This window comes from Apteryx rowi, unplaced genomic scaffold (genome assembly GCF_003343035.1).
Source record: "Apteryx rowi isolate R43461 unplaced genomic scaffold, aptRow1 scaffold_168, whole genome shotgun sequence".
NCBI classification, from domain to species: domain Eukaryota; kingdom Metazoa; phylum Chordata; class Aves; order Apterygiformes; family Apterygidae; genus Apteryx; species Apteryx rowi.
The window spans coordinates 215,793-239,982 of NW_020447952.1; the positions used below are offsets into that span (position 1 = coordinate 215,793).

The window sequence follows — 24,190 nt, forward strand, 5'->3', positions numbered from 1 at the left end:
AGAAAATAGATGCTAGTTTACAATGGGAAAAACAAAATTAACCACATCATTTTCTTCAACTGAACTTGCCATAAAGATGTCATAAACAATACAAATTTGCTAATGCTGTTGAATTTAGCCCACTATCGATCTTTCAGAATATAAGATGTCTCTCAGCCTCTGCCTGCTGAAGCTCTTGGGATGTGGACCAATCGCTTCCAAATATTGTGCACCATTTGCATAATTCAGTTTTAATAAAAAATAAATTACATTTGTGAACCCCGTGGCATACTTAAAGAGCTGCATTTTAAAGACGGCAAATTGAATCAAAGCACAATTCCAAGGAAACTCACTTTCTTGAGATAATGCTATGATTGCTTCACCACCTATTTGATTGTCTCATTAATGTCTGTATTAACTTCACAAGCCAGTGAGTTTTAGAAGCTAGTACAAAATCAATGCTCAAAGTGATGGCAAAACTAACTCCTATATAACAAGATGTGACTGGAGCTGCTATCACGCTATTGATTAAGTACAAGAGTTTCATAGAAGGGATAATTGCAAAGTGCAGTATGCAGGATGAAAGAAAGTTATGTTGCTTCACAGAACTGCTCCAGGAATTCTTTCTTTATAGACTCTGAGAGCTAAAAGCAAGCATGCATACAAAATTATTTTTTCTTTGAGATTATCAGCTTTAAGTTCATATCTTGTTACTGTGACAACTATTGCATCTGCAGCYGCCCAATTCAGCAGCCTTTTAACCCCAGTCCCTCAAAGACCATGAGCTTCCTAAGCCCCATTTATTTCAGTGGGAAATCAAAGGTAATTAGGTGCTTAAATGCCAGTAGGAGCTGGATTTCAATGATTAGGTGTGTAGTTTACCTAGGGTAACRCTTTCAAATGGGAATTGGGAGCCTTCCTCCTCAGTTTTCACCGAGGCTTTGGTCCATCAGCCAGCCGGACACTTTGGGAAGCTCTGCAGCAGGAAGCAGAGGAGATGCCTTTCCTCGTTTTGGAAAGCTCAGGATAACTGGCAGTGCCTGGCTGGGAAYGGCTGTGCTCATACGCATTGAGACCAGTGGAGAAGCACAGATTTTAGCCACCGTACCTGGCTGCGTCCTACTGCGATGCTTTTCTTCTCTAGATCGAGCRCCTGGAAGAGCTCTTCTATCGCCTGTGGAGAAGGAGCACATCGAGGCGTTACAGAGACCCACATTCGCGTGCAGGGGACGAACGCAGTCTGCGCGTGCCAGAGCCACGGCAGAGCCTGCAGACACGCAGGGATGGGGACTCGCTGGTGCATACGGGGACCAAGCCAGGGTGCACCCCGCTTGAAACCCACGGGCAGAGGCGTCCCCAGGCCCACCACCGCCAGCAGCTCGCTCCACCGTCCGCTGGCGGCAGCGGGGTAACGTCCCATCCTAGGGACTGAGGAGGTCCCTCGCCGTGCCAGCCCCACCGTGCACCAAAGCACGCGAGCCGTAAAGTCCACCTCGCTTCTGGGGTCTGCAGCGAYTCTTCACCCCTGCACCCTCGCTCCCTCCCCCCACGCAAAAGGGCACCCTCCCCTCGGTCTCTCTTAAACATTTAATATTTCTTTTCTTTTAGAATCAAAGCAGGCAGAAAAATAATTGTTAGGTCCTGGAGAAAAAAACGCAGCGTGATCCCCCAGCAGACGGATTTCAGCCCATCCRCCGCACCACGAGTTTGCTCGCGAGACGTGTCGAGCAGGTTCATTAGCAATATTCCCTGGGCGTCGTACGCAGAAGGAGCCCCRCTGCCCCCCGTCACCCACGTGCGCTTTCCTCTCCCCCTCTGGCCCTCGCCAGGCTGCGCAGCCAGCCGAAAACGCGCAGAACGTGATACCAGCCAAACAGCACAGATTAGATTTGGGAAACATCAAAAGAAACTTTTTTCTAAGTTTCGATTTAATTTGGGAGCGTGAGCAACTATATCATCCCTACAGAAAATACAGACCAACCAAAAATATCCTCCAGTGCTTCCAGCTCAAACTCCACTGACTTGATTTCCAGCCACAATAAATCCATCTGTGTGTGCTTAGCGATTCTTTAAAAAAAAGGCCCCAGATTTGCTCGGGGTCCCACACCTAAACAAATCTTCCACTAAACTTAGCTCTTGTTCAGGTTTGCAATGAAACCTCAGTCCACATGCATTTCTGCAGTCTGGGATTTATTACAGAAATATCATTGAGAACCCTTAAAAGATATCGGCAGATCTCATGAGACATGCTAGTAAACAAAATATTAACCCAGCAGCTACTATTTTTTTCGAAAAATGTGTTACATTGACAAGTACATTCGACTACTTCATACGTTCCCAAGATAGCTGTTTCCTAAATGTGGAAAAAAAAAAAAAGGACACAATTCAGTTTCCAGCAAGCTGTTGTAGACRATTTCCCCAAATCAAAGATTTTTAGAGCACAGAATGAAAATAAATGGCTGGTTGTGTCTGTGGCTTACCCGCAGGCCGGGAGCCCAGCGCACCRAGGAGCCTCCGAACCGGCTTCTCAGCAGTGAGTGCCGGTCGGAAAGGGCTGGCTGCCGAGCWGGCTTTGGAGGGGATGGGGAAGGGGATCCGCAGGAGCAGGAGAGCTCCCCTCGCCCGTCCCCGCCGCCTCCGGTCCGGAGGGACCCGCGCGCCGGCCGCCGGCTCCTGGCGGGGCTGCCCRGCTCCCCCAGCTGCCGAACGGCCGCACCGGTGGGTCTCCCCGTGCCTCGGCGCCGGCAGCCGCAGGGACGCTTCCCTCCGGCTTCGTTACTGAAAGCCTCTGTTCTTGGAGAGAGAGGTGGGAAGGAAAGCTGCGCTTTCATCCCAAATGCCGTCCGAGGAAGCAGCCTGCTGGTGCGGAGCCGAGCCCTCCAGCAGGGAGCCAATGCGAGATTATTCCTGAGTCTTAGGAGAAGCTTGAATTCAATTACCTTGAGCTTTGGACCAACACGCGAAAGCAGTGGTAGAAGCAACAGCCAGAAATCCCGCACGTTTCCTCAAGGCAATGAACACTCTCTGGACAAATAGAGGATTTGAAAACCCTGGAGCTACAGAAACCATAACAAAAATCCTCCACTAATGCCGCGCTCGGCGCAGAGTCCCCGGGCTGCCTCGTGTGTCCCCGCTCACACTGCCCCTTCCCACCTGGGAAACCCTTCCAAGGCGCTGGGCTCCGAGYGCCGCGGCAGGGGCTGCCGGGCCCCGGCACACGTGCCTGGTGTTACAACTAGCACAAAAGCGCTCCTGCGTGCTCCGGAGCCAGGTGATGGCACACACCAAAGGTGGGCCTCCGGCTTGGGCTAGAAGGAGGATAAGATCCTATACTAGGAGTTGGCCCTTAACGGATGCAGTTAGTCTGCAATAYAACCACACTAACGCCCACGCATATCCAGAAGCCAAAGAGCTCAGAAAAGCAGAGCCTCGGGATAACCCGATTTGGGAGCTTTTCAGGCTCTCAGACTCAGGCGCTGGCCTTGAAGACGGCTCATCACCGCGAGCGCATGCCTCCTCCCCGGCAGCACCCGTGGTGCTGGCGGACACGCGCCCCGGCGCTTCTCCTCCAGCCTGGCGGGCCGTGAGAAAGAAAGGGAAAAAGCAAAGGATTTTCCTGGATCACTGAGAAACCTCTGAGCAGCGATTAGGAGGGGACCTGTCAGACGTATCACAGGCTCCTGTAAGTGCCATCGCTTTTCACGCCGGCGAAGCAGCCAAGGGAGGCGTTCCCAGCGTGCGTTCCCGCCGGCGCGGGAGCATCCCAGCCCGCAGGACCGGCAGAGCCCGCGGCCCCGCGAGCTGGCGCATGGGGCAAGGGGAGGACGGCATGCGCCAGCCCACAGGGGCACGACTCCTTGGGACACGGCCCCGTGGGCGCAGCCGGACTGCTGGGTGTCCCGYGCGTGGGCCTGCACCACCGCCCTGCGATGCACGCGCTGACGACAAACACGCCGCGGGCTCCAGCGGCCGGGTTAACGCGGCTTACGGAAAAGCATCCTCCTGCTAACAAAACCGCATGACAACAAGCTCCAGGGAGGACGGGATTTTTCAGATCTCCTGCTTACACGCTGCTGACGAGGCACCCTCTGCCTTCTTACAGCGTTTAGCAACAATATTGACCTTTTCCAACTGTCAAACTAGTCTTATTAAATCCTGAGGTCTTAACTGAATTTGCACACATTCGCTGGCAGTTTGCGCAACAGCGCACGTGCTCATGTTTAATTCATCTCCTCGYGGCTCTTCCCACCCCGAACGCTTATCAGCTTCTGCAGAGGTCGTTACAGGGGCCGGGGCAGGCTGCCCTGGTTTTCGCTACAAATTTATTATGAAACAAACAAAACTGGCAAGTAAATAAAATCTTCGCCCTCATTCCTGAGCTCCATCAATTTGCAGGCTTAGCATGAGGCAAGGAGCCACCTCGGGCCGCTGTTTCTAGAGGTCCCTGCAGGCACATGAGGGCTGGTCCGTGGGAATCGCCAGGCGATCCCGGCTCCGTTGGCTCCCTGGGGATCCTGCCCCCACGGGCACATGCCACCCCAGACCACAGCCCTGACCCCGGAAAGCCCTGCCCCACCCTGAGCAGCCCTGACCCCCCTAGATCGTGGGATCAGCCAGGGGTGCAGAGGGAAACRGAGAGAAAAACCAAAGCCGCTGTTTAAATTATCCCCGACCTCTTCTGCAAACACTGCTTGGCCTGTCCACGGCCATCTGCTTTTTGGGGGAGCCCAAAAGCCCAGCCACGGGAAGCAGCCCCGACTCCAGGAGTGGAAGCACTGGGGCAGTCGGTGCCGGCTGCACCCTGCTGGGGCGAGGGACGGGCACGGCCACGCTGGGCAAAAGGAAAGCACGTGTTCCCCTCTGCACGTGCCTCTGCTGCACAGCGCGTGTAACCCTGCCCTGCGAAATCAGCCCTGCAAGGCTGGTGGCCAGAGCACCGGAGAGCCGTGGCATCAGCCAGCTCTGAGCAAGCAGGAATTTCAAAGCAGTTTGCTCTTGAGTATTAAAAAGAAGTAATAGCAGGCTTCACTTCCAGGCTGATTTCTCAAAGTCCTCTCCATGGTGCAATAACACTGGCAAATGCAGCCCACGCTAGGAATGTTTACTGCATTTGCAAAAACACAGTCCTGAGGGGGACTAAAAGCAGAGCTTTGCTACTATTCCAGGAACACCCTAGCAGCTTGCTAGAGGACTCGGGTCACTCTGCTTTCAGTCCCACACAGGAAGGGTGAGGACAAGCAGGATGTAAAGCTCCCCCTGCAATCCAGAGTCTCCCTCTGCTGTGCACTGGGGCTTGTCGAGCGCACCTTGACCATAACTCCAGCAGAATATCTGGAGGAAGGTGCATGAAAGCAGCACCAACCGAGTCACTCTTCTCCCAGTGATTAATCCCCTGCTTTAGATGAGATCTACAGGGAGGAAATGAGGACGCTTTATACATTGGCAATGAATTAAATGGCTGTATTGCATGAACTCAGAGGGAAAATCGGAGATGCATCATGGTTCCTACACGGCTGCGCCCACTGCTTTTCAAAGTCAGCAGCAATGCAGGGAGAGAGGCCCATCGCCGGCCCCTGTAAGACCTGAAGTCCTTGTTCATTAATACTGAGCGCTGACAGCTCAGCGCCTGAACAGACGGGCTGACTCCGCAGATTCCTGGACCTAACCATCATTTCTCGGCAGCCCTGCCAATTCTGGCAAGCTAGCCTGAGCCTCGCTGGATGTATTTTTCCTCCTTCACTCCTAGTTCCTGAAGGCAGTCATGCACTTAAGAACCCCCAGGCCTGCACTCCCAATGCCCTTACCACAGCTTTCAGGCTGGCACCCTCGTCCACAGCTGTCCAGATGTGCGCCCCTCCCCACGGCAGCCCTGCAGCCCAGGCGGGCTCTGGGGTAGGGAGCATCGCCCACGGCTGCCGGGAGGCACCGGGCTCCGCTGGCTCGCAGACCCGCAGGCAGGGGCTCCACAGCCCCACCAGTCGCCTAAGGAACCATATTGACCTTTTTGCTTTATCTCAGTCACCAAAAGAACAGATAAGGCTGGGAGGYGGGAAGCAGCTCCTAACCCGCAGCGCAGGGAGATGCTGGCCCAGCCCAGCCGTTTGGAGAGAGAGGACGGCCAGTGTCATGCGCGTGCGGGTTACAGCGACTGCCAGAGCAGGGACCGTGTGTCACGAGGGAGCTCCAGTAATTGCTCCTAATTGCACAGAAAGTCTCGATCATATTAGGCAGGGCACAAAAAGCTCGGCCGCTGGCGGAGCCCCAGAGGGGCTCTTAGCTCACAGCACGCCGTCTCCAGGTCCACACCGCACTGCTGCAGCCGTGCCACCCCTGCCCTGGACGTACCTTGCTCTCGTCCGGCACCTCATAGGCGGACGTGTGTTTCTTCATCACCTCCGGAGCCAGCACCTGGAAGCGGCGCCGGAACTGCGTCAGGGGCAGGCGATCCGCATAACCTGGGGACAGGGAGGAGGGCAGGCACGTTTCAGAGGGGCCGCGTGCCCCGCGAGCACGGCCTTTGCGTGGAAATACTGGGAAGTCATGCAGTTAGTGGGGAAACGGGTGCTACCCCTTATGGGGACAGGATCCCCGCAAAGAGCGCAAGCAGAGAGCAGTTGGAGAAGCGCCCGGCACAGATGTGCTCAGGAAGGCGGGATGCTGCCCTGTGCCTTGCTTTGGGGAGGAAATGCTGGGGAGCCTCCTGCACGGGGTCGCTCTGCTTCCGCGCAGCCTGGGAGCCCCGCGACTGCGGGTCAATGCCGGCTCCTGCCTGACTGTGTGCAGCACATCCATCCCCTCCCGGGGCGGCCGGCCGGGGCGGAAGAGACCAAGCCTGGGGTGCACTGACATAGCTGTCCCGGGAGCACCGTGGGCTGCGGCAGGAGAGAAGCTGGGAGCCCTTGCAAACCCACAACAGCAAAAAAGCACTGGGGGCTTCGGCACAGGTGGGACTGCTGAGAGGCAAATGGCGAGCGGAGCGCAGGAATGGCTGAGCCACCGGCAGGACCGCACCACCCGCACGCGGTCCCGCGAGCCCACCCACCCCAGCGCGCAGGAGGCTCACCGRTGCGGTAGAGGCGCACGGCATCCAGCAGCTGGGCGCCCGCCAGCTGGGCTCGCAGAGCCGGAACATCCAGCTGCAGGTCTCCCTCGGGTGGCGCGGGGGGCTGAGATCCCGCGCCATCCGTGCCGTCCGCCCCAGCTCGTGGAACCAGGCAGTGGATGAAGTGCAGCTGGGATCTTTTGAACAAGTTTGTGAGCGCATCCTGCCAGATAACCAGAGATCAGCAAAGGCATCGGGGCTGGAGGGAGCGGGGAACGGGGTAGCACATGGGGTCAGCTGGGCCAACACTCCCTTTCCGCCCACCTCGGGGTTTAATGGGCACGTAAAGGAATTATTCTCAGAGTGCTAGAAATTCATCTGCTTAATTAGGAACAGCGGTTTCTGCCCCTCGTGTGGAGCTGAGAGGCAAGTCACAAACGCTGAGCTGTACCTTTTCTCCAGATGTCCTAGGCTTTCCGTTGACAGGTCAGTGGGTTAGAAAAAGCTAACAGATGGGCTTACTCCTGCAAGGGTTTAGGGTTTCTGGGCAGGGATTTGCCCATGAGCTCTGCCAGGGAGATCCAGGATCACAAGGAGGCCTGGCAGACGAGTCTACAGAAACTAAAGCTTGTCTCCTTAACAGAATTTAGGCACCTAATTACTACTAAGATCAGCAGGAGTTTGGCACATAACTGGCATGGTGGTCTGGTCTCCTGAGCGCTTAAAAGGATTAAACACTGGCACAGCCAGGTGCACATGTAATCTGCTTTACGGTCTGTTTTCCAGGAACACTTTCCTGTAGGGACAGAGGCTTCCAAGAGGCTCTTTGGCCACTGGCACTCAGAGCCGTGTCCCAGGGCCATGGGACCGCAGGCAGAGCTGCACCAGCAGCCAGAGCCCGGCACCCGCTGGCGTGGGAGACACGTGCCCCGGGCGCCCTGGAGAGCCAGGGCTGCCGCTGTGCTGAACGCGCAGCGTCGCAAACGCGCTGACGCCCTCCCCGAAGGCCCAGCGCAGCACCCGTGTCCCTGCGCCCACACTCACCGCCTGGAGTTTGAGCTGAGCGCACACGGATTTCCTCTTCACGGCGGCAAAGCTGTTGGTGAAGGTCTTCCTCACACAGCCAATTCGCTGCAAGACTGGCTGGGAATATCCCTCCAGACCTGCCACAGAGCGGCAAATCAGGGGCATTTTGGACCGAGGCAGGAACAGGTCCTTCAGAGCGTTTCTGTCGGGAGTGAAGCAGTGAGACAAGGATGACAGAGCTGCAGAGATGCTGGCCTACAGGGCATGGGAAACCGTCTTTGCAACGAGTTTAATAGTCCTCTGGAAGGGGAAGAGAAAGGGGGACTGTGCATTATTTCGCTCCCTGCAACACCGGCAGCAGGGTCCCCACTGCACTAACGCTCCTGGGAGAGTTTGCTGAGAGCCTGCAACAGGCAAGAAAAGAGGGAGCAGAGGCACCTTTCCATCCGTCATTTATMCCTGGCTTGGGCACTGAGCTGTTCACGGCTATTAAAACTTTCCTGAATTGAAGCCCAAACAAAATGAGCTGAAAGTCTTTAAACAGAAGGTTAAATTTATCGTGTATGTGGAGGCATCTGTAACAGCTTGATTACATTTCAATTCCAATTTAGTTTACAAGGTTTTTAGACGCAGCAATGAAAACCCGAGCAGCTGCTGTGTGGAAGTTGCCCTTGGCGGGCAGCATCTCCCTGCCGGATGAGGCCCTGCGCTGATCCTGCTCTCCCTGCCCCGGCACAGGACGGACCCTGCGCGGCTCGGGCCAACCCTGATGTTGGCCCCTCCGGATCAGGAAGAGGCAGCAAGACCATGTTCCCGCAGCCGAAGGGGGTTTCCCTTAGCCYGCACCGGGCACCGGGCTGCTGAGCCCCCGACTAGCACCATGTGCCGGAGCATCACCCCAGGCTGCACGGCCACAGCCGCGGGGCTGCAGAGCACGAGCACCCGCCGCTCTGCCTCTCGCGCTGACGCAGCCTGCTGGGAAGGGGAGTTTCCGCTGAAAATGTCCATGAAATGAATCTGCTGATTGGAAGAAATCAGACGGTTTTGATGGAAAGCTGTTCAACTGTGGCATTATTCACCAGCTCTCTGTTTAGCGCCTGCCGCAATCAAAATGTGTAGATCTGGCTGTCAGTCAGGCTGGGGGGGTGACGCTACTGCAAGTGAAAGATGGCTGAAACTCAAATCACTTGACATCTGCTTAAACCACCTTAACTAAACTCTCAAGATTTCTGCAAAGCTGAGGTGAAAAGAGCCTTTTTTTCTGCTTTTCTTGCATTTTTTTTTATCAGAGCTGAGCTGGACTCCAGCAATGAGGTGTGACAGCGACACTTCGCCACTGCTGTCCGTGACAAGCCCGAAGGGAACAACAGCATGTGCTTTCCTCACATCGGCCAATGCTGGCTGGAGAAACCCCCCACGGCAAGAAGTGCTTGCCAGCAGGACTGCCCGCCCTGGCTGTTTGCAGCTYCTTTGGCTTCAGCCAGACTCCAGGTCCTCTCCTCTCTTTTGGGCTGCCCCACAAAACCCACCCCTTTCCCCACCATCATCTTCCTCATAGACCTGCAGAAGGTTTTGCAGGTTCCAGCTAAAGCTCTCCATCTCGCTACGGGAGGTTATTCCCCAAGCCACTCCCGTTGGCAAGGTGATCACCACTGGCGCTGTGGTGAGCGAGACCCTGAGTAGAGCAGCCCTCTTTAACACCCCCGAGCCTCGCGGTGCATTTTAAACACCCCCAAGCCTGGCGCCCGCCCTGATACTTACACCTTGGACTGCTGCAGGACCTGGATGGCGTTTTGCGCTGACAAGTTGAGTTTGGCTTTGTTGACCCAACCCGTGAGGTCGTAGCGAACAGGGTCTGTGCCCAGCTGGTGGAAGATCTCGAACTGCAGCGCCTGCTCACACTTGCGCATGTAGCATTCCTCTGTAAGAGCGACCCAACAGCAAGAGGAGGTTACTGGGCAATAGCCATGTGGCTGCGTGCTAGAGAGGTCTGCAAAGGTTGCATCAAAAGGGGGTTTCCTGTGGTTGGCCCCCCTGGCCCTGCTCCAAGGCGACCTCGTATGGGAAGAGCTCCTGCAGCCTCGGCTAGTGGAGGGTGCAGGGATCACCCTGCAGCACCTTGCACCGAGGCACCAGCTCCCCCATGTCCAAGCCAGGATCCTGACCAGGCGCTTCCGTCAGCGGCTGCCATCCAAGCAGCTGCAGAGGCAGAAAGGCCGGTCAGCCCCGGCCAAGGCAGAGTACCAGGAGTGAGTCTGGGAAGCCCACACTTATCTTGCTGGTTGGAGAAAGCTCAGAGTTGTGTTTCTTAGGAAACCAGAATCACCCAAGAGGAAAAAGCCTAGTGAGATATTTAATTTACTGGATAGTTTTTTAAATTTCCAAAGCTAAATGACAATGCCAAAGGCAAGGCAGCCGGGAGACCTAGGGAGCTGCCAAGCTGTCCCGCGTGTTCCTTACCCTCCTGGTCAGCTCCTGTCTTGGCAAAGTAGGAGCACAGGCGGTCGAAGGCAGCACTGTCCCCAGAGCCCTGAATCAGCACCTCCTCGTCCAGGATCCATAGCAGCCCCCGGGGACCATCTGCTGGACCGCCGGGCAGCCCCTGTGGCTAGCAAAGGAAAAGTCCCTCAGGGCTCGGAGAAAGGCACGGGAGGGCAGCCAGCAGCAGGGCAACTCCAGCCCGCACACACACCAGCTCTGCCCAGCGCTGCCAGTTCCTGGGAAGGGAAGAAGCCTCTGCCCAGCTGTCTCTCCTGCCTTGGACAAGCCTTGGACAGGCTCAGGAAAGCCTCCTGGCCTGCTCCAGCTCTGGACATCACCCATGAAACCCTCTGCAGGATGCTGTGTCCTGCAGAGCCAAGTCAGCCCCGGCTCTGCTGCCAGGCTGGAAAGGGCACCCAGGATGGAGGACTGCCCACTTGGGTTTGAGCAGAAAGGGCATATAAATATGCAACAGAGAGCACCTTGCAGAAGCAGTGAGACAAGCCAAACCGCCTTCCTGAGGGACAATTTACCCTATGACCAGCAGACCTACCGCTAGCTATAGTCCACTTGTAGGGTTGATCTCTTGGGAAGCCTATTGCTAAAGCACCCTTGTGAGGGGCCCTGCTTACGAGCAGCCGCTTCTCTTCTCCTGATCCCGACTGACAGATGTGGCCTGCGCTCTGCTGGCATGGTCACTGCTCTGCATGCCGAGCCTTGTCCCAGAACTACGCACAACAGCTAACAGCCATCTCCCGAGGCATGGGGAGCTGCTCGATCAGAGCATCGGCGGTGCCTGGGATGAAGAATTTCTCATTTCCAGGTCACCAGCTCGAGCCTGACCCAGGTGCATATATAACAATTCAGTGATGGCTGTTTAGCCACCTATAGAAGACAAGTTGGGATTGTGTAGCCAGCTGAAACCCATYGCATCAAACATCGCCGGCATCTCCTTGGCGCTGAGCACTGCTCCAGCCCGCTCTGCTGCAGTTCCCAGGCAGCAGTGAGAAGAGGTGCTGGGCCGTGCCACGAGCCCAGCATCTCCCGCCAGGCTGAACAGAGCACAGGAGAGACGGACTGGGGCAGCAGCCGCTGGGGTGACTCGGCTGTACACCCCAGGACATACAGACTTCGTTCCAGGGGCTATCACTGTGCCTCCACCAGCACTAAAATGTGTGTTTTAAAACACCAAGAAGATACCAATCGATGTTGTACCCTTCCCTGTAATGGCCTAGGAGCTGTTCTGCTTGTGCCAAACACATCACAAGGGATCATGAGACATCATGACATCTCCCTCTGCCTCAAGAAATCCTCACTCCTCTGGGAGGGAGAAAGGTGCTTGTGAAGTGTCAGACCGACAGCCAGCTTCTAGCATGGACAGAGCAATAAGTCACCACTCTGGTTATTGGGACAGATTACCTGTGATGGGTTCAGATCGATGATGGACAGCGTGGCCCTTGGAGAGAGCTCTGGAAGATCAAAAGACACCTCAACATTTTCCTGGAAAACATCATTTAAAAGTTAACTTCAGTCATGATCTGGCATACGAAATCCAAGAGGAAATGCACTTGCAAGAAGGGGGAAGAAGAAGGTGCCTGCGCCCGTCCCGCTCTGCTTTGTGGGATCTGACGCTGGCTGAGCAGCGCTCCCGGTGAGACATCTTTGAAGCGACAGCAGTGGCACAGCCACGCTTGCCATCACAGGAAGGACTGTCAGGACCACTGCGCTCAAAGGGCTTCTGCAGCACTTCTGCGAGCGTCAGACAAGTTGCATAAATAATGGATATAAAAAAAAGTTGAAGACTTAACAAGAAAGCATCAAGAAAATAATCAATTATTTAATTTGCAGCTTGAAGGCTCACTGTTGTTTTTATTAAATTTCCCTTTCTAAATGGAGAACTTCAGGTCGAGTCCCGTGTTGCCCAGCTCTGGGTGCTGCAGGTAATCACTGCACCTTCCCCATGAGTGACATTAAATCCAGCCCTTGCTCCTGCCACTGGTCCCTGCGCTGGGCCCGGGTATGCGCCGGTCTCGAGGAGAGGCAGCAGCTCCTCGGAGACCATCTTTCCACGAGCATGCTCTGACCCCATGCAGCTAACAGAGCCGCCCGCGCCAAGGGCAGCTGCGAGGTAAGTGGATCCTTGCTCACGTGCAAACCGGGGATGTTCAGCAAAATCCAAAGCTTTCATCTCTCTCCATGGTAACATAGAGAGGTTTTGCTCAGGGATTCATGTCTGCAGCCTGTGCATGCAGGTGGAGCAGAAAGCAGCAGCTGGGCCTGAATTTCACTTTGCACCGAGGGCACCATTGGTGACTGAGCTCTGCGAGGAATGCAGGTCATTTGTCATTTGGGCTCAGGCTCCAAGTCGCACTAGCATGGCTGACAGATAAACTCGTTGCAGCAGCCTGGGCAGCCATCCTCAGCCACCAGCAAACCCGAGGTGATGGGGCCTTGCCGAGCCATCTTTCATTTCAAGCTTGGACAGTAACTACATATTCATTGCTACTGAAGAACATACATATACTTACTTGGCTCAAGTGATGTGTGAATATTAAGCCATGGGAATTCAACTATTTTTCCAAAGCTAGAATTATTAATGTATGCTTAATAATGTCTAATTAGTTCATCTCTACTTAAAGATTTTTACAGCAGTTTATTTCTGCAGTAATTTACCATTTTCCTTTTTATTCTCTATCTAGCGCCTGAGGAAATTTAGCAAAACAGCTGCATCAATAGAAGGGTTCAAAGTTTTCTGAGCTGGAAAAAGCTTGCCCAAACAGATCCCCAAGACAGCCTGGCATTTCTAGCATGTAAGAAATATATGATGATCCAAGAGGCCTGGGGCAGCAGGGGGACGAGAGAGACTTAGCTCCAGGCCTATTGCCCGTTCAGACCCCCAGCACCTCTGCAACACTCCTCCCGTTCAAGCCACTTGACAGAGTTACTGAGCCGCGGCACAGCAGGGGACAAGGGCCYGTGGAGCCAAATGCAAAGCTCGTGCCCCCGGGGCTAAGAAGGGTGCTCTGGCTGACACGTAGCCGGGAGCGCGGCCTCGGCTCCTAGGGCGACCCGGCCCTCAGGCCTCACCTCTTTGTACCTCTCCATTTCCGAGACAAACATTTTCTCGTAGAAGAGGGCTTGCAGCCGCTCGTGCACGTAGTTGTGACAAAGCTCTTCAAAAGTGGCCGCTCGCTCCCTCTTCTGATGCCGTGGGTTGTGAAAGCCAGGCGTGTCCACCACCGCGATCGAAGCCATGGAGAGGTGGTGGGACGAAAAGGACCTGGGGAAACAGTCGTACACAGCATGGGGGTTTCACCCACAGACACACACCTGAGTCCAGCTTTCATAGAGCCACCATTTCCTCCCCAGCGTGTGCATCCCTTCATTAGCACCGTTCCAAGCAGTCACTCAAGTACCAGCAACCGTCCCAGCATTTTCCACCCTTCGGCCGCCCAGTCGGACACCACCTGCCTGTGTCTCCAGTCAGGGAGCACTAACAGTCACATAGCACATTTTCTTCTCTTGTCCCTTACAGCCTGAGTTTCACCCACATCTTCTCTGATCCACTCAAGCCAAGTGGCTTCTCCCAGCCTAGATGCAGCCCATCTGGCATGGGCTATTCCTGACCTGGCTTAACAGATGCTTTGTTAATGAGAGGATGAGATGTGTCCGCTTCCACACTTGTTCCTGTCCTGACACTCTACTTATTTAAAATACTAAGTCTTAATCCAAATGCATTAGGTTTGATAGAACAGTYGATTTGAAAAGTGGCTAAACTGACATGTGATGCCAACGTTGATGACACGGTGAGTTTCCAAAACACAAATTATAGGACCATGATGTATATGGTGTTTGTACATGAGAAGACTGCCAATTTTTAGTTCTTGATGAAATCTATAATTGGAAATGCAGGTGGTGACAGGCATGATCTGAGGAACAGGCATCAAGTTGGTTCTTGAGAGGAAGAGAGATACTGCTTGCAACTTCTTAAAATGTTGCTTGCAGSCATTCCCAGTGTTTCAGATCAGAGCAGCAGGAGAGCACAACCCCGAGAAATCTCTGGGATTGTTTTTAACGCACACTTCTGAAACAGCCATCACATTGTGCTATTCCGCACTTTACCAGCTGCAGAGCTTCTTGGCCTTTCCCATCACCTCCTCCTGCAGGCAGCTTGCCGGCAGGCAGCCCTCTGCAGTGCACTTGGGTGAGATTTAAGAAGATGCATTTCTTCTACATGGCACAGGCCACTGAGAGTTCCTGCGCCTTGATGAAAGTACAAGGTTGAATGAAGAAACAAAAATGTATTTAGAAATTGCTTTAAGAATTTCATTTCAGCACCTTCCTGCAGCAACACCAGCGTGTGCTACACTCTGGCGCTGCAGAAGCTGAAAGCGATTCAAGTTCACAAGCACTATCAACTCACTGAAGAAAATAACATTTTCCAGACTGCACTGAAACATATGTTTTCACTTGGACCTACATGATCTTTGTTGCAATGGTTTAAAAGGATTTGGTAGGTTGGTTTGGAAAATAAAATCAGAAAAAGCAAAGCAAGCTTTAAAGGGAAGACAGGACATGGGACATATCTTCTGAGCTAATGCTGTTATTCAAGAGAACCAGCAATATTTTGCTCTTGTTGATGTTGATGCTAAGACCTTACAGCAATTTCCCTTTGAAACCTGGTTGCTATAAGTTAAAATAGAAAATAGGCTAAAATAAACCTGTGACAATGATACAGAGTATTTTCAATCACCAGATTTGATGTGGATGCTGACTTTGAGGAATTGAGTTGTGAAACAGAGCTAAGAAAACTAAATGGTTTGGGAGCCTGGTTCTTCTCTTACCCCACTATTAAATTACTCCATTTGAGTAGATCTTTCAGATTTTCACCAGTTGAAGAAGTAGACATCAGACCACAGAGAATATCCTTCCTGTCCTGACTCTTGAGATGGATGCTGCTGTGATCCCAGGGAAACAGGGAAAAGTAACACTTGCTGAGCTTCACCAGTCCCCAGACAACAGGACACAAACACAGACTGATAAAGCATCTCTGGTGCCAGACCCTCTAATTTTTGATATTTTGATCCTCTCTTGCAATCAAGCTTTTCTCAAGAAGCAATTCCTAGCAAGCATCTGCATGGCTCACCATGGGATTCCCCGACTGGTTTATTGCTCTGTACATACTGGTAACCTTGATTTCAATCTGCAAAGTCACATCTATTATTAATAAGTAAACAAGCTGCATCTCAGCGCTGCAATGCTCTGATTTTAGCTGCTTGGTATTTACACTTTCTGTGCTGCCTGCTGGGAAATGAGATTAGTGGAAGTATCTTCAGAACAAGAGCATCCGACAGAGGTGTGCGCTGCAGCAGAAAACGTGCTAATCGGCTGCCAACACCACGGGCACCCCGTGGCCAGGGAGGTTTCAGCTCCCGAGGAGCCRGGAAAGCTCTGAGCCAAGAGCAGGCGCAAGCGAGGCGGTGAGGTTGCTGTGGCTGCACACCAGCAGAAGATGCACCTTGCTGCAACATAAGCCTCCACTTTCAGAAATGTCAGACTTCTGCTCGGGAGCGAAGCAGGGCAGCCRAAAGCAGCTGGCGGCCTGGGACGCGGTGCCATACCAGCACACCAGAGACGGGCACCRAGGCGCCGGGCCCGGCCCCACGCACTGCCTGTGGCTCAGCACTTCTTCCCACCCTGAAGGCACTCAGGAGAGAAGAAACAAATGGGCACGTGGGTGACCCAGGCCAGAGCCAGCAGGCAAAGAGCAGGCAGGAGAGACAGGAGGCCCACGCAACACYGGTCGGGCTGAGCACCTAACTGCTGCTCTCTGGGGACTTCTGGACCACGCTGGCAGGCTCACCAGGAGCCCACACACTCTCTGATACGGATATTTTTGGATAACCTTTCTGCAGCAGGCAGCGGCTGCCTGCTACATGCATCTCTCCAGAGAGCTCCCAGTAAAGGTTGCTCTTCRCTAGAGCCAGGAGAAGGACACGTTAGCGTTGAATGTCATGAACGTGCCTTGTTTCTGGGTGCACAGAGGCACCGCTGGCGCAGGCCCCGGCAGCGCCCGTACCTGTTGATCAGGGAGACGACGGCAGCGAAAAGCTCCTCGTAGAGACCCGCAGCCATCCCCTCCACGCACTCCACGCCCGTCATCTTCGGCCCTAGCACACGCAAAGAGAAGAGCAGGCAGAGACATGTCATTTAGTTCCCGCTGAGTCCAACCTGCCTGAGACACAATCAGTTGCAGGTGTTTCCCTTGCTCTCTGGGTAAGACAACCTGCGCTGCTCCTAATTTCTGTCTGGCAGATGCTACATAGCTCCAGTTACACCAGCAATAAACATCCAGGTGTATACCTTCAGTTCCTCTAGTGCTTCTGGCCTAATTTATATTTAAGAAGTAAAACCATCACCATATTAAGGGCCAGTGCTGCAAGTTCTTGCTTCTATCAGCACAGCCTGCAGCAGCCCAGCTGTAATTCAGTCGCCGAGGACTAGTCTGGCACGGAAAGGCTGACCTTAAAACTGGGCGATATCTCATACTCTCCCCCATCTGTGCGTGCTGGATCTGCCTCTGCAATTTAGGTCCCTGCATTAATTTGAAGTTTATACTGGTTCAGCAACGTTTTGTCAAGCACTGGTGTGTGGTACCGCACACTATCCAGCTCTCCCTGAGCCGCACGGGCACATGCACAAAGCGCAAGCGCTGCTTCATTTATGAGCATGGTGGAAGGAAGCTCCCTGCCAGCTCCAGCTGCCCTTTTGCGATTTTTTTTCCTTTTATCCCTTCCTGTTCCTTTTTTGGGGGGAGCTCTTAAAGCATTTCATGGTCTTTCTTTAACCCTGAAACCCAGCTGGTTGCTAGGGAACAGGCAACCTCCTTGCACCCTTCGCAAACAGACAGTCCTTTTTGCAGCAAATGTCGGAGAGCCACAAGCCCTGGCTGCAAACACGCAGAGGGGAAAAACAAATTTGCAAAAGAAAAATATCATCATGAAAGAGGAAAAAAAAAACCACATGCACATTGGAGTTAGGTTGGTGCTGGCTGTGAATTTTTCTCGGTGCCTGGATGTCAGCAGGTAGCAAATATCCCTGTGCCCTAAGCCAAATGATCTCTGCTTTCCACTTAAAAGTGCCTGATATTTACAATTAACATAGCTGCTTGTTGGTGCTGCTCGCCCTTTCCCTCCCTCTCCCTAGCGCTGTCGTTTCAGCTCCTTGCACGGGCTTCTGAGCGCTCATCCTGGTTTTAGTACAACACAAAACTGCTGCAAAATGCCTCGCTTGTCCTGAGAACAACAGGAGAAGTGGCGAGGACGTGGCAGCTGGCTGCTCTCAGGGAGGCTGTTGGTGCACCGTGGAGCACGGGTCCATTCAACAGGACTCCTTTGCTCCGTCCAGTTCAGGAGGTGAGGTTTGCAGCGCAGAAAAGAAAGCGTGAGTGACACACACATACGGAAACCGTGAGGTTTGACTGTCCGGGCCCAAGAGCACTGCTGCCCGGTGGCATCCAGCCCTCCGGCAGCACGGGCAGAGGCACAAGCACCACTCCGATTTACAAGGGGAGCGAAGAGGCTGCAATGCCCGTGCTGTTGGTGTTTCTACAAGATCTCACTCGGAGATGGGCCTCTCGGAAGCAGTGGGGTCTCTTGGCAAATAACCTGACTTTTATGCCATATTGCTTAAAATAATGCCACTGACATTATCAGAATTCACTGGACCTTCAGGTGTCCTTAAGAAGCGACAGGTAGAGTCAGCTTCAAAGCTCAGGAGAGTCACCTGACTGAGCACATTTAACAATTTATTTAATATGAATATATTTAAATGGATCTTACTGCCTTAAAAGAGAAGGGTGCATTGCCTTTCCCTACAGCGCCAAGAACTCCATCTTCCCCCAGTGCCCGCTCAGGAGCAGTGCAGAGCACGGTATTTCTGCATCGACTATAAATAAAGAAAAATGGACTATAAAACTCTGATACCTGAAGGACTGTCCTCRTCCAGGGGCAGCCGACTGCCCCGAGCCGTGACCTGCTCTATGATCTGCTTGAGGTGGTGTTTGAAGACGGCGGTGGTGAGCTCCTCCACGTCRCAGCCCAGAACGTCTGCGGCGTTATTCGCCCACTCGAACTTCATGAACTGCTTCCTGCCAACTGCCGAGAGGGGAGAGAGGAGGCAGCACGTACAGATGGGATCCCGCAAGCACACCCGAGCAACGCCGGCACACACTCGCCGCCGCCACTGCCGCCTCCGCGCTTCCCTGCCCYGCTGCCACATCCAGCCCCGAATGGAAAAGAAAAGAAATAAAGCAAAGAAAGACGACTGCTGCTTGCAGCGCGGGATGGGGCGGAAGGAGGGAGTCTTGCACCGGAGAACCCCAGCTGCCCTCGTGCTGCCGCGGAAAAGCTGCTGGCGCAGACCTGCCCTCGCAGCCTTAAGGGGCAGTTTTCAAACCGCACGCTTGCCGACCCGCTCACAGCAACAAACCTACAGACCACGGCTGAAACGTGCCCCTGGAAAGATGAATCAGCCTGGGCAAAAAYGGGCCGGAACGGCAGCAGCGGGCAGCAGAGCAGCAGGGCACTAGCTGGGGGAGACCCTGCCCAGAGTGGAGCTGTTAATTACCAGCTCGTTTGTATGGTTTTAATTACATAACCCTCGATCAGAAATCACAGCACGCACCGACGCTTGTTAACGGCACACAGACTGTCGGAGCTTGTGAACAAATCCGGGCAAGGCGGCGGGCGCTGGGCGCCGCGGGCCGTGTGGGAGCCCAGCCGGCTGGCGTTGCAGATCCCGGCGCTCCCAACGCCGCACGGGAAAGCCTGGCTCTGCGGCTGCTAAAAGCAACCTACAGCAATACACAAACTCAGGAAAACTCCGCTTTGCTTTTCTAGCATTTTCAGCTGGTTCGACAGCTATCTGTGACTGCRGTCCGTATGCATTAGTAAGTCAGCAACCATATACTTCTTTCTAATTCCTTCTATTGCAGTATCACTGCTTTCTGCAGTTCTTTATTGTCTGCTCTTTTAATTTTCAATTAAAGTGGATGTGGTTGGATGCTTACCTCACTCTGAGGGCTCAGATTCCCCTTCTGAGCAACAGCTCCAACCGAACTGAAAAGCTCTTTCCTCCTTAAAGTCCACCCCCCCTCCACCTGAAGCCCTTCTCCAGAGCCCAGCTCAGGCAGTGGAGGCCAGTCCAGCCCAGCCCAGCCCAGCCCAGCCCAGCCTGGCCGCGGCGGCGCCGGCCCCCTCTCCCCGCCGGCGCGATGCCCAAGGGATGCTTGCTCTTTAGACCGCTCTACACAAATGCCACTACTCAACAGCTGTAGCAATTTTCTCGGCTTTGCAAGGTATCTGTTGCATTAACRGAAGGCTGGACGATTCAAGAAAGGTTGACAGATTTGGCCTTTGGGTAATTGTTTGGCACAGAAGGACTTTTTTTTTTTTTTCCCATCAGGAGAGGGTGGCAAATGTTAAGGATCTCAGACCAGTGCTCTCAACCCTCCTACAAGAGCTGCTCCCCCCAGGAGAGCTCTCTGCGCTTGCTGCCGCTCCGAGGTGCGCGGAGGCTCATTGCCGGCACACGGGTCCCGCGGGCTCCCGTGCACGGTGTCCGCGCAGCTCAGCCCGCCCGGGCAGCCCCGGCACAGCGAGCCCCAGCGGAGACTGGCTCCAGGGACTCATTCGGAGGAAAGTGAGAGCTAGTGAGAAACCCGGAGGTGGGATATGGGAACCCTACCCAGTCTGCCRCTGTTAGCAAGGCGTGAAGAACATTTTCTGTGTATTTTAAAAGCTTCAGTGGACCGAACTAGCAGATGTGTTTATGGAAGCTGATGGGATTATGACTCAATCCCTCAAAATCCAGGATCACCTTACTCAGACCCAGCAATGTTTGCTGTCCCTGTAACACAGACAGCAGCTCTCCTCTCAGCCCCATCAGCAAACAGAGCTGACATGCACTTTCAAAGGAAATTATTTATATCCAGCATAGCGATTCCAGCTTAATGATTAAAATCAATAGGGAGACAATCTGCAGGATAAATCCTTTTACAGACCTAGGCATGAAAGATGCTCTGGAGCCAGCCAGCTGGCACGAAATCAGGAACACGGGAGTGCAGTGAGCAGAAACGGGAGCAAACGAGCAAAGTCGTCCAGAGACCTGGCAGAGAGTGGTTTTAGGTGGTGACTAATGAGGAGTCAGCCTTGATCTTACAGCAAAGACGAGCCCTTAAAATAAAGCAAGTAGCCACCAACGAAGGAAAAGGATTGTGCAGGAAAGCGGGAGACAGCCGTATCCTGCACCCTTGGTGCTCACTAGCTACCAGCGCTGGACCCATGGGCACCTTTTCGGATGAGGTGCTGCGCCCGGGCTCCCGTCAGTGCACAGGAGACGGTGCAGGCGCGGGGCCACCCGGTGCCACGTTTGCACACAGCTTCACAGCCCAAAAGCCAGACGGGCTCTGGGGAGACCCTGCTGCGGCCCGGCGGCRGCTCCGAGCCCTCTGCCCGCGTGCAGCGGGTAAATAGCTCTGAAACGCTCATCACACTGTGGGTTTTGCACTCAGATACTCCTTGAGCTGCACCTCAGCTGTAAACTGCTGGTGTGCACTGAATCAGCGGAGGGACAGGCACGGACCCCTCTGCGGGAGCTCCCGACGCGCTCGGGGCTCTCCCAGGTGCGGTATCTGCCGCTGTCCTCCCGCCCCGGCCAAGCAAGAGAGGCCAAGCAGCATTTCACACTTCATAAAACATAAATAGCAGCGGCAGTGTGCAGCCACCCAGGGTGTAATCTGACCACTGTAAAACACGCCAACTTTGACACCTAAAAGGTAATTACTTTGGCACATTTAATATTTAAGAGAAGCAGTATGAAGATACAGTGTCAGCACCAGGCTTGCTCTGCCCTTGCAGCTGGAGGATTTAGGTTCAGCGTGATGTGGGACTGGGCTGCTCTCGGGGCAGCAGGGAGGCCCGGAGGCTCCCGCGGGGCCGGACCACCCCGTCGGCCACACGTCAGCTTTCCAAGCCGTACGCGGTGCAGCCCAGGCAGCAGCGGACAAGCGCAGGAGCGGGCCGGTTCGGGGATGCCGCGCGGCTCCCCACCGCCATGGCCCGCCGGCCTCGCTGCCCCCACGCCTGCAGCGCACGCTCGCAACGCTGCGTTGGCTTTACAGCCGTTAATTAGGAGCCGTGAGACAGGCGGTGCTCGCTGCGGACAAGCCTCACGTCTCCGCTCTCGTCAGGGCACGGGGGAGGCAATTACGGGAGGCAGAACGTGCCTGGAAACCCACTGCCTGGCTTGCCTAGGAGGAGAGGCCGGAGGCAGGCACCGCGCCGGCAGCAAGCCCCGATGCCCAGGGAGCCCCAGGGACCTCGGCCTCTGCTACGGGACCTCTGTCGCCAGAGCAGCCTTCCCCATCGGATGCCCACGCATGAGCAGGGACACGCAGTCCACCTGCCCTCGCCGTCCCGCTGCCCCGCCGCCCCTTCTCAGCTCCTCCTTTTTCTTTCACTTCTTTTGTCATTAAAACGCTTGCACTGCTAATGGGACAAATAAAAAAGCCATTTGTCCCTTTTTATTACTCTGGGTGGGGAAGGGGAAGGGAGGACGTTCCCTCTGGCTTGAATGCTTAATTTATTTGTCTTGCACTAAATTCTCCACCAGTCTATTCTCTGTTGACCCATTGTCTGATGCATGACATATTAAAGCCTATATATAACAAAGCGGAGAGCTGTGTAATAGCATGATTAAAGAAATCTGCCATTCTGGCTGCATTTCCCCAACTGTCTGTAATAAAGATGTCAGAGCGCTGAATAGATAGTGCCATAACTTGCCACGTGCGGAGCCGGCCTGCCCAGGCTGGGGAGCCGCGGTAGCAATTATAAAAATCCATGCGAAGGAGAATCGGTGTCAGCCGTAACAGGTCCCCAGAGCTGGAGCCCTCACGCCACCCATAAGTCAGCAGCAAGATCACCGGGTCTGAACCCCAGACCACAGTCAGGACCCGGAGGAAAACGAACTCCCATGCCGAGGCGAGGTGGGAACCGGGGTGCAGAGCCGCTGATCTCCACAGCAGCCGGTTCCCTGCATGGCCGAGCCTGTGGCTCTCCCCACGGCTCCCGCTCTCGGGGCTCGAATGCCTTCCGCTCCCCACCCTGTGCTTTAAGTTGCTCAAGGCACAAATTCCAACAAAACTCCTCATTTCTGCTTGTTTCCTGGACCCAAACGGCAGACCGCAGAGCTCTGCCTGGTCTGCACTCGAACCCAGAGCCCTCCTGCCGCAGGGAGCGCAGGGCTCACTCTGCTCGGACGCAGCCCAGGGCATCGCGGCCAAACCGCCCGGCAGTCTCTGCCCCACACCGCAGGCTTCTCCTAGTCTCCTGGCCTTTCCAAGACAGACAAATATCCATTAGCAAAAGGGGGCAAGAACACAACATCTTGTTCATGGCTTCATTAAACCCAGCTGCGATTCCCCAAGGATAAAAAGGCTGCTGCCCTGAGCCCGTGGGCTGCACATCAGCTCCGCCACTCCAACCAACGCAGCGGGGCTTGACCAGATGTCTGCAAAATGCCCTCACAGAGCGTCACCGAAATCTGGAGAAAAACTCCCTAACACCAATGTAGTCAAGAGCAAGTACCCTTTGGTAAACCCTGCTGCTGGGAGGCAGCTCCGACCTCAGTGCTGATATGCATGACCTCATGAAACATCTCCAGCTCTAGCTGTGGTGGCCACACTCTCCATTCTGGCCTAATTTCTCTTGCCTGGGAAACTGAAACGCTAGGTAGACACCTCCTCCGGGCTTGTAGCTGGGTGGCTACTACGCTAAGGCTCAGCCCCTAGAGACTGTGTCACCTTGCTTAAGACCTTTCCCTTGAAGCCTGCATGGTTCCATCATGGCACAATTATTGCCCTTGACGGCTGCAACTCATGAAATAAATACAGAGAACCGAAAACAGGTGCAAAATCAGCTGCCTGTCCCAGTGCAGCAAGAAAATCCAGGTGCTGAAGCGCAAAAGGCTTTAACACAGAGAGAAAAAATGGCAAGATTCAGAGGCCAAGGCCTAACGCAGTCTTCTCTGAGACTCGTTTTGATGAATGGTGCAAGGAAGCAGGGGAGCCCTCTCCGGCAGGAGAGCGAGGTGGCTTTTCACTGCGTCTGCAGCACAGAGGTACAGCAAAGCCTGTGACTTAACGAATCCAGAAGTTATCGTTCTGCCATCAGCCCCAGGATGGGCAGCTCTACAGAGCAAAAAGAAATCTCCTAAAGCAGGAGGCAGAGGCTGCCTGCGCTGGGTCTGGCAGTTCCTTCTGCCAAAGCACAAGCTGAAGGCGGCCAGCGCCAGGCGGGTGCAAGCGAGGGAGAACACGGCCCTCTCCCCCTCCCTTGTCCAGGGCCATCGGAAGGGTCCGTTTCGCAGGCTCCCCTCCAGCTCCCGGCCGCTCAGATGGGTCCGTGCAGACGGCAGCAGCGCACGCAAAGCTCACAGTCAGGCACTCTCCTTGCAGCCACCAGCCACAAATCTGCGCGCAGCTCAGCCCCTCGCCGGCCGCCGAGGCGGAGCGCGGCACCGCGGGCAGCGCAGCAGCAGAGCCGGGGTCGGACCCTGGCAAGCTTTTACACCACCAGCTTGTGGGAAGAGCAGGCTGCAGCC

General features: G+C 54.5%; 1 protein-coding gene across 1 annotated transcript in view; it reads right to left on the reverse strand.

The window, feature by feature from the left end:
* The window catches only part of MYO18B (myosin XVIIIB), an 89,290-nt gene that overhangs the window by 45,820 nt on the left and 19,280 nt on the right, over positions 1-24,190 (reverse strand). Inside the window, exons 12-21 of the mRNA XM_026060271.1 lie at positions 18,514-18,684; positions 16,608-16,698; positions 13,616-13,808; positions 11,948-12,028; positions 10,508-10,655; positions 9,809-9,968; positions 8,066-8,249; positions 7,043-7,244; positions 6,325-6,434; positions 1,088-1,153 (exon numbers count right to left, since the gene is read on the reverse strand). Coding sequence (XP_025916056.1) covers positions 1,088-1,153; positions 6,325-6,434; positions 7,043-7,244; positions 8,066-8,249; positions 9,809-9,968; positions 10,508-10,655; positions 11,948-12,028; positions 13,616-13,808; positions 16,608-16,698; positions 18,514-18,684 — 1,406 coding nt within the window. The remainder of the gene's footprint in view (positions 1-1,087; positions 1,154-6,324; positions 6,435-7,042; positions 7,245-8,065; positions 8,250-9,808; positions 9,969-10,507; positions 10,656-11,947; positions 12,029-13,615; positions 13,809-16,607; positions 16,699-18,513; positions 18,685-24,190) is intronic.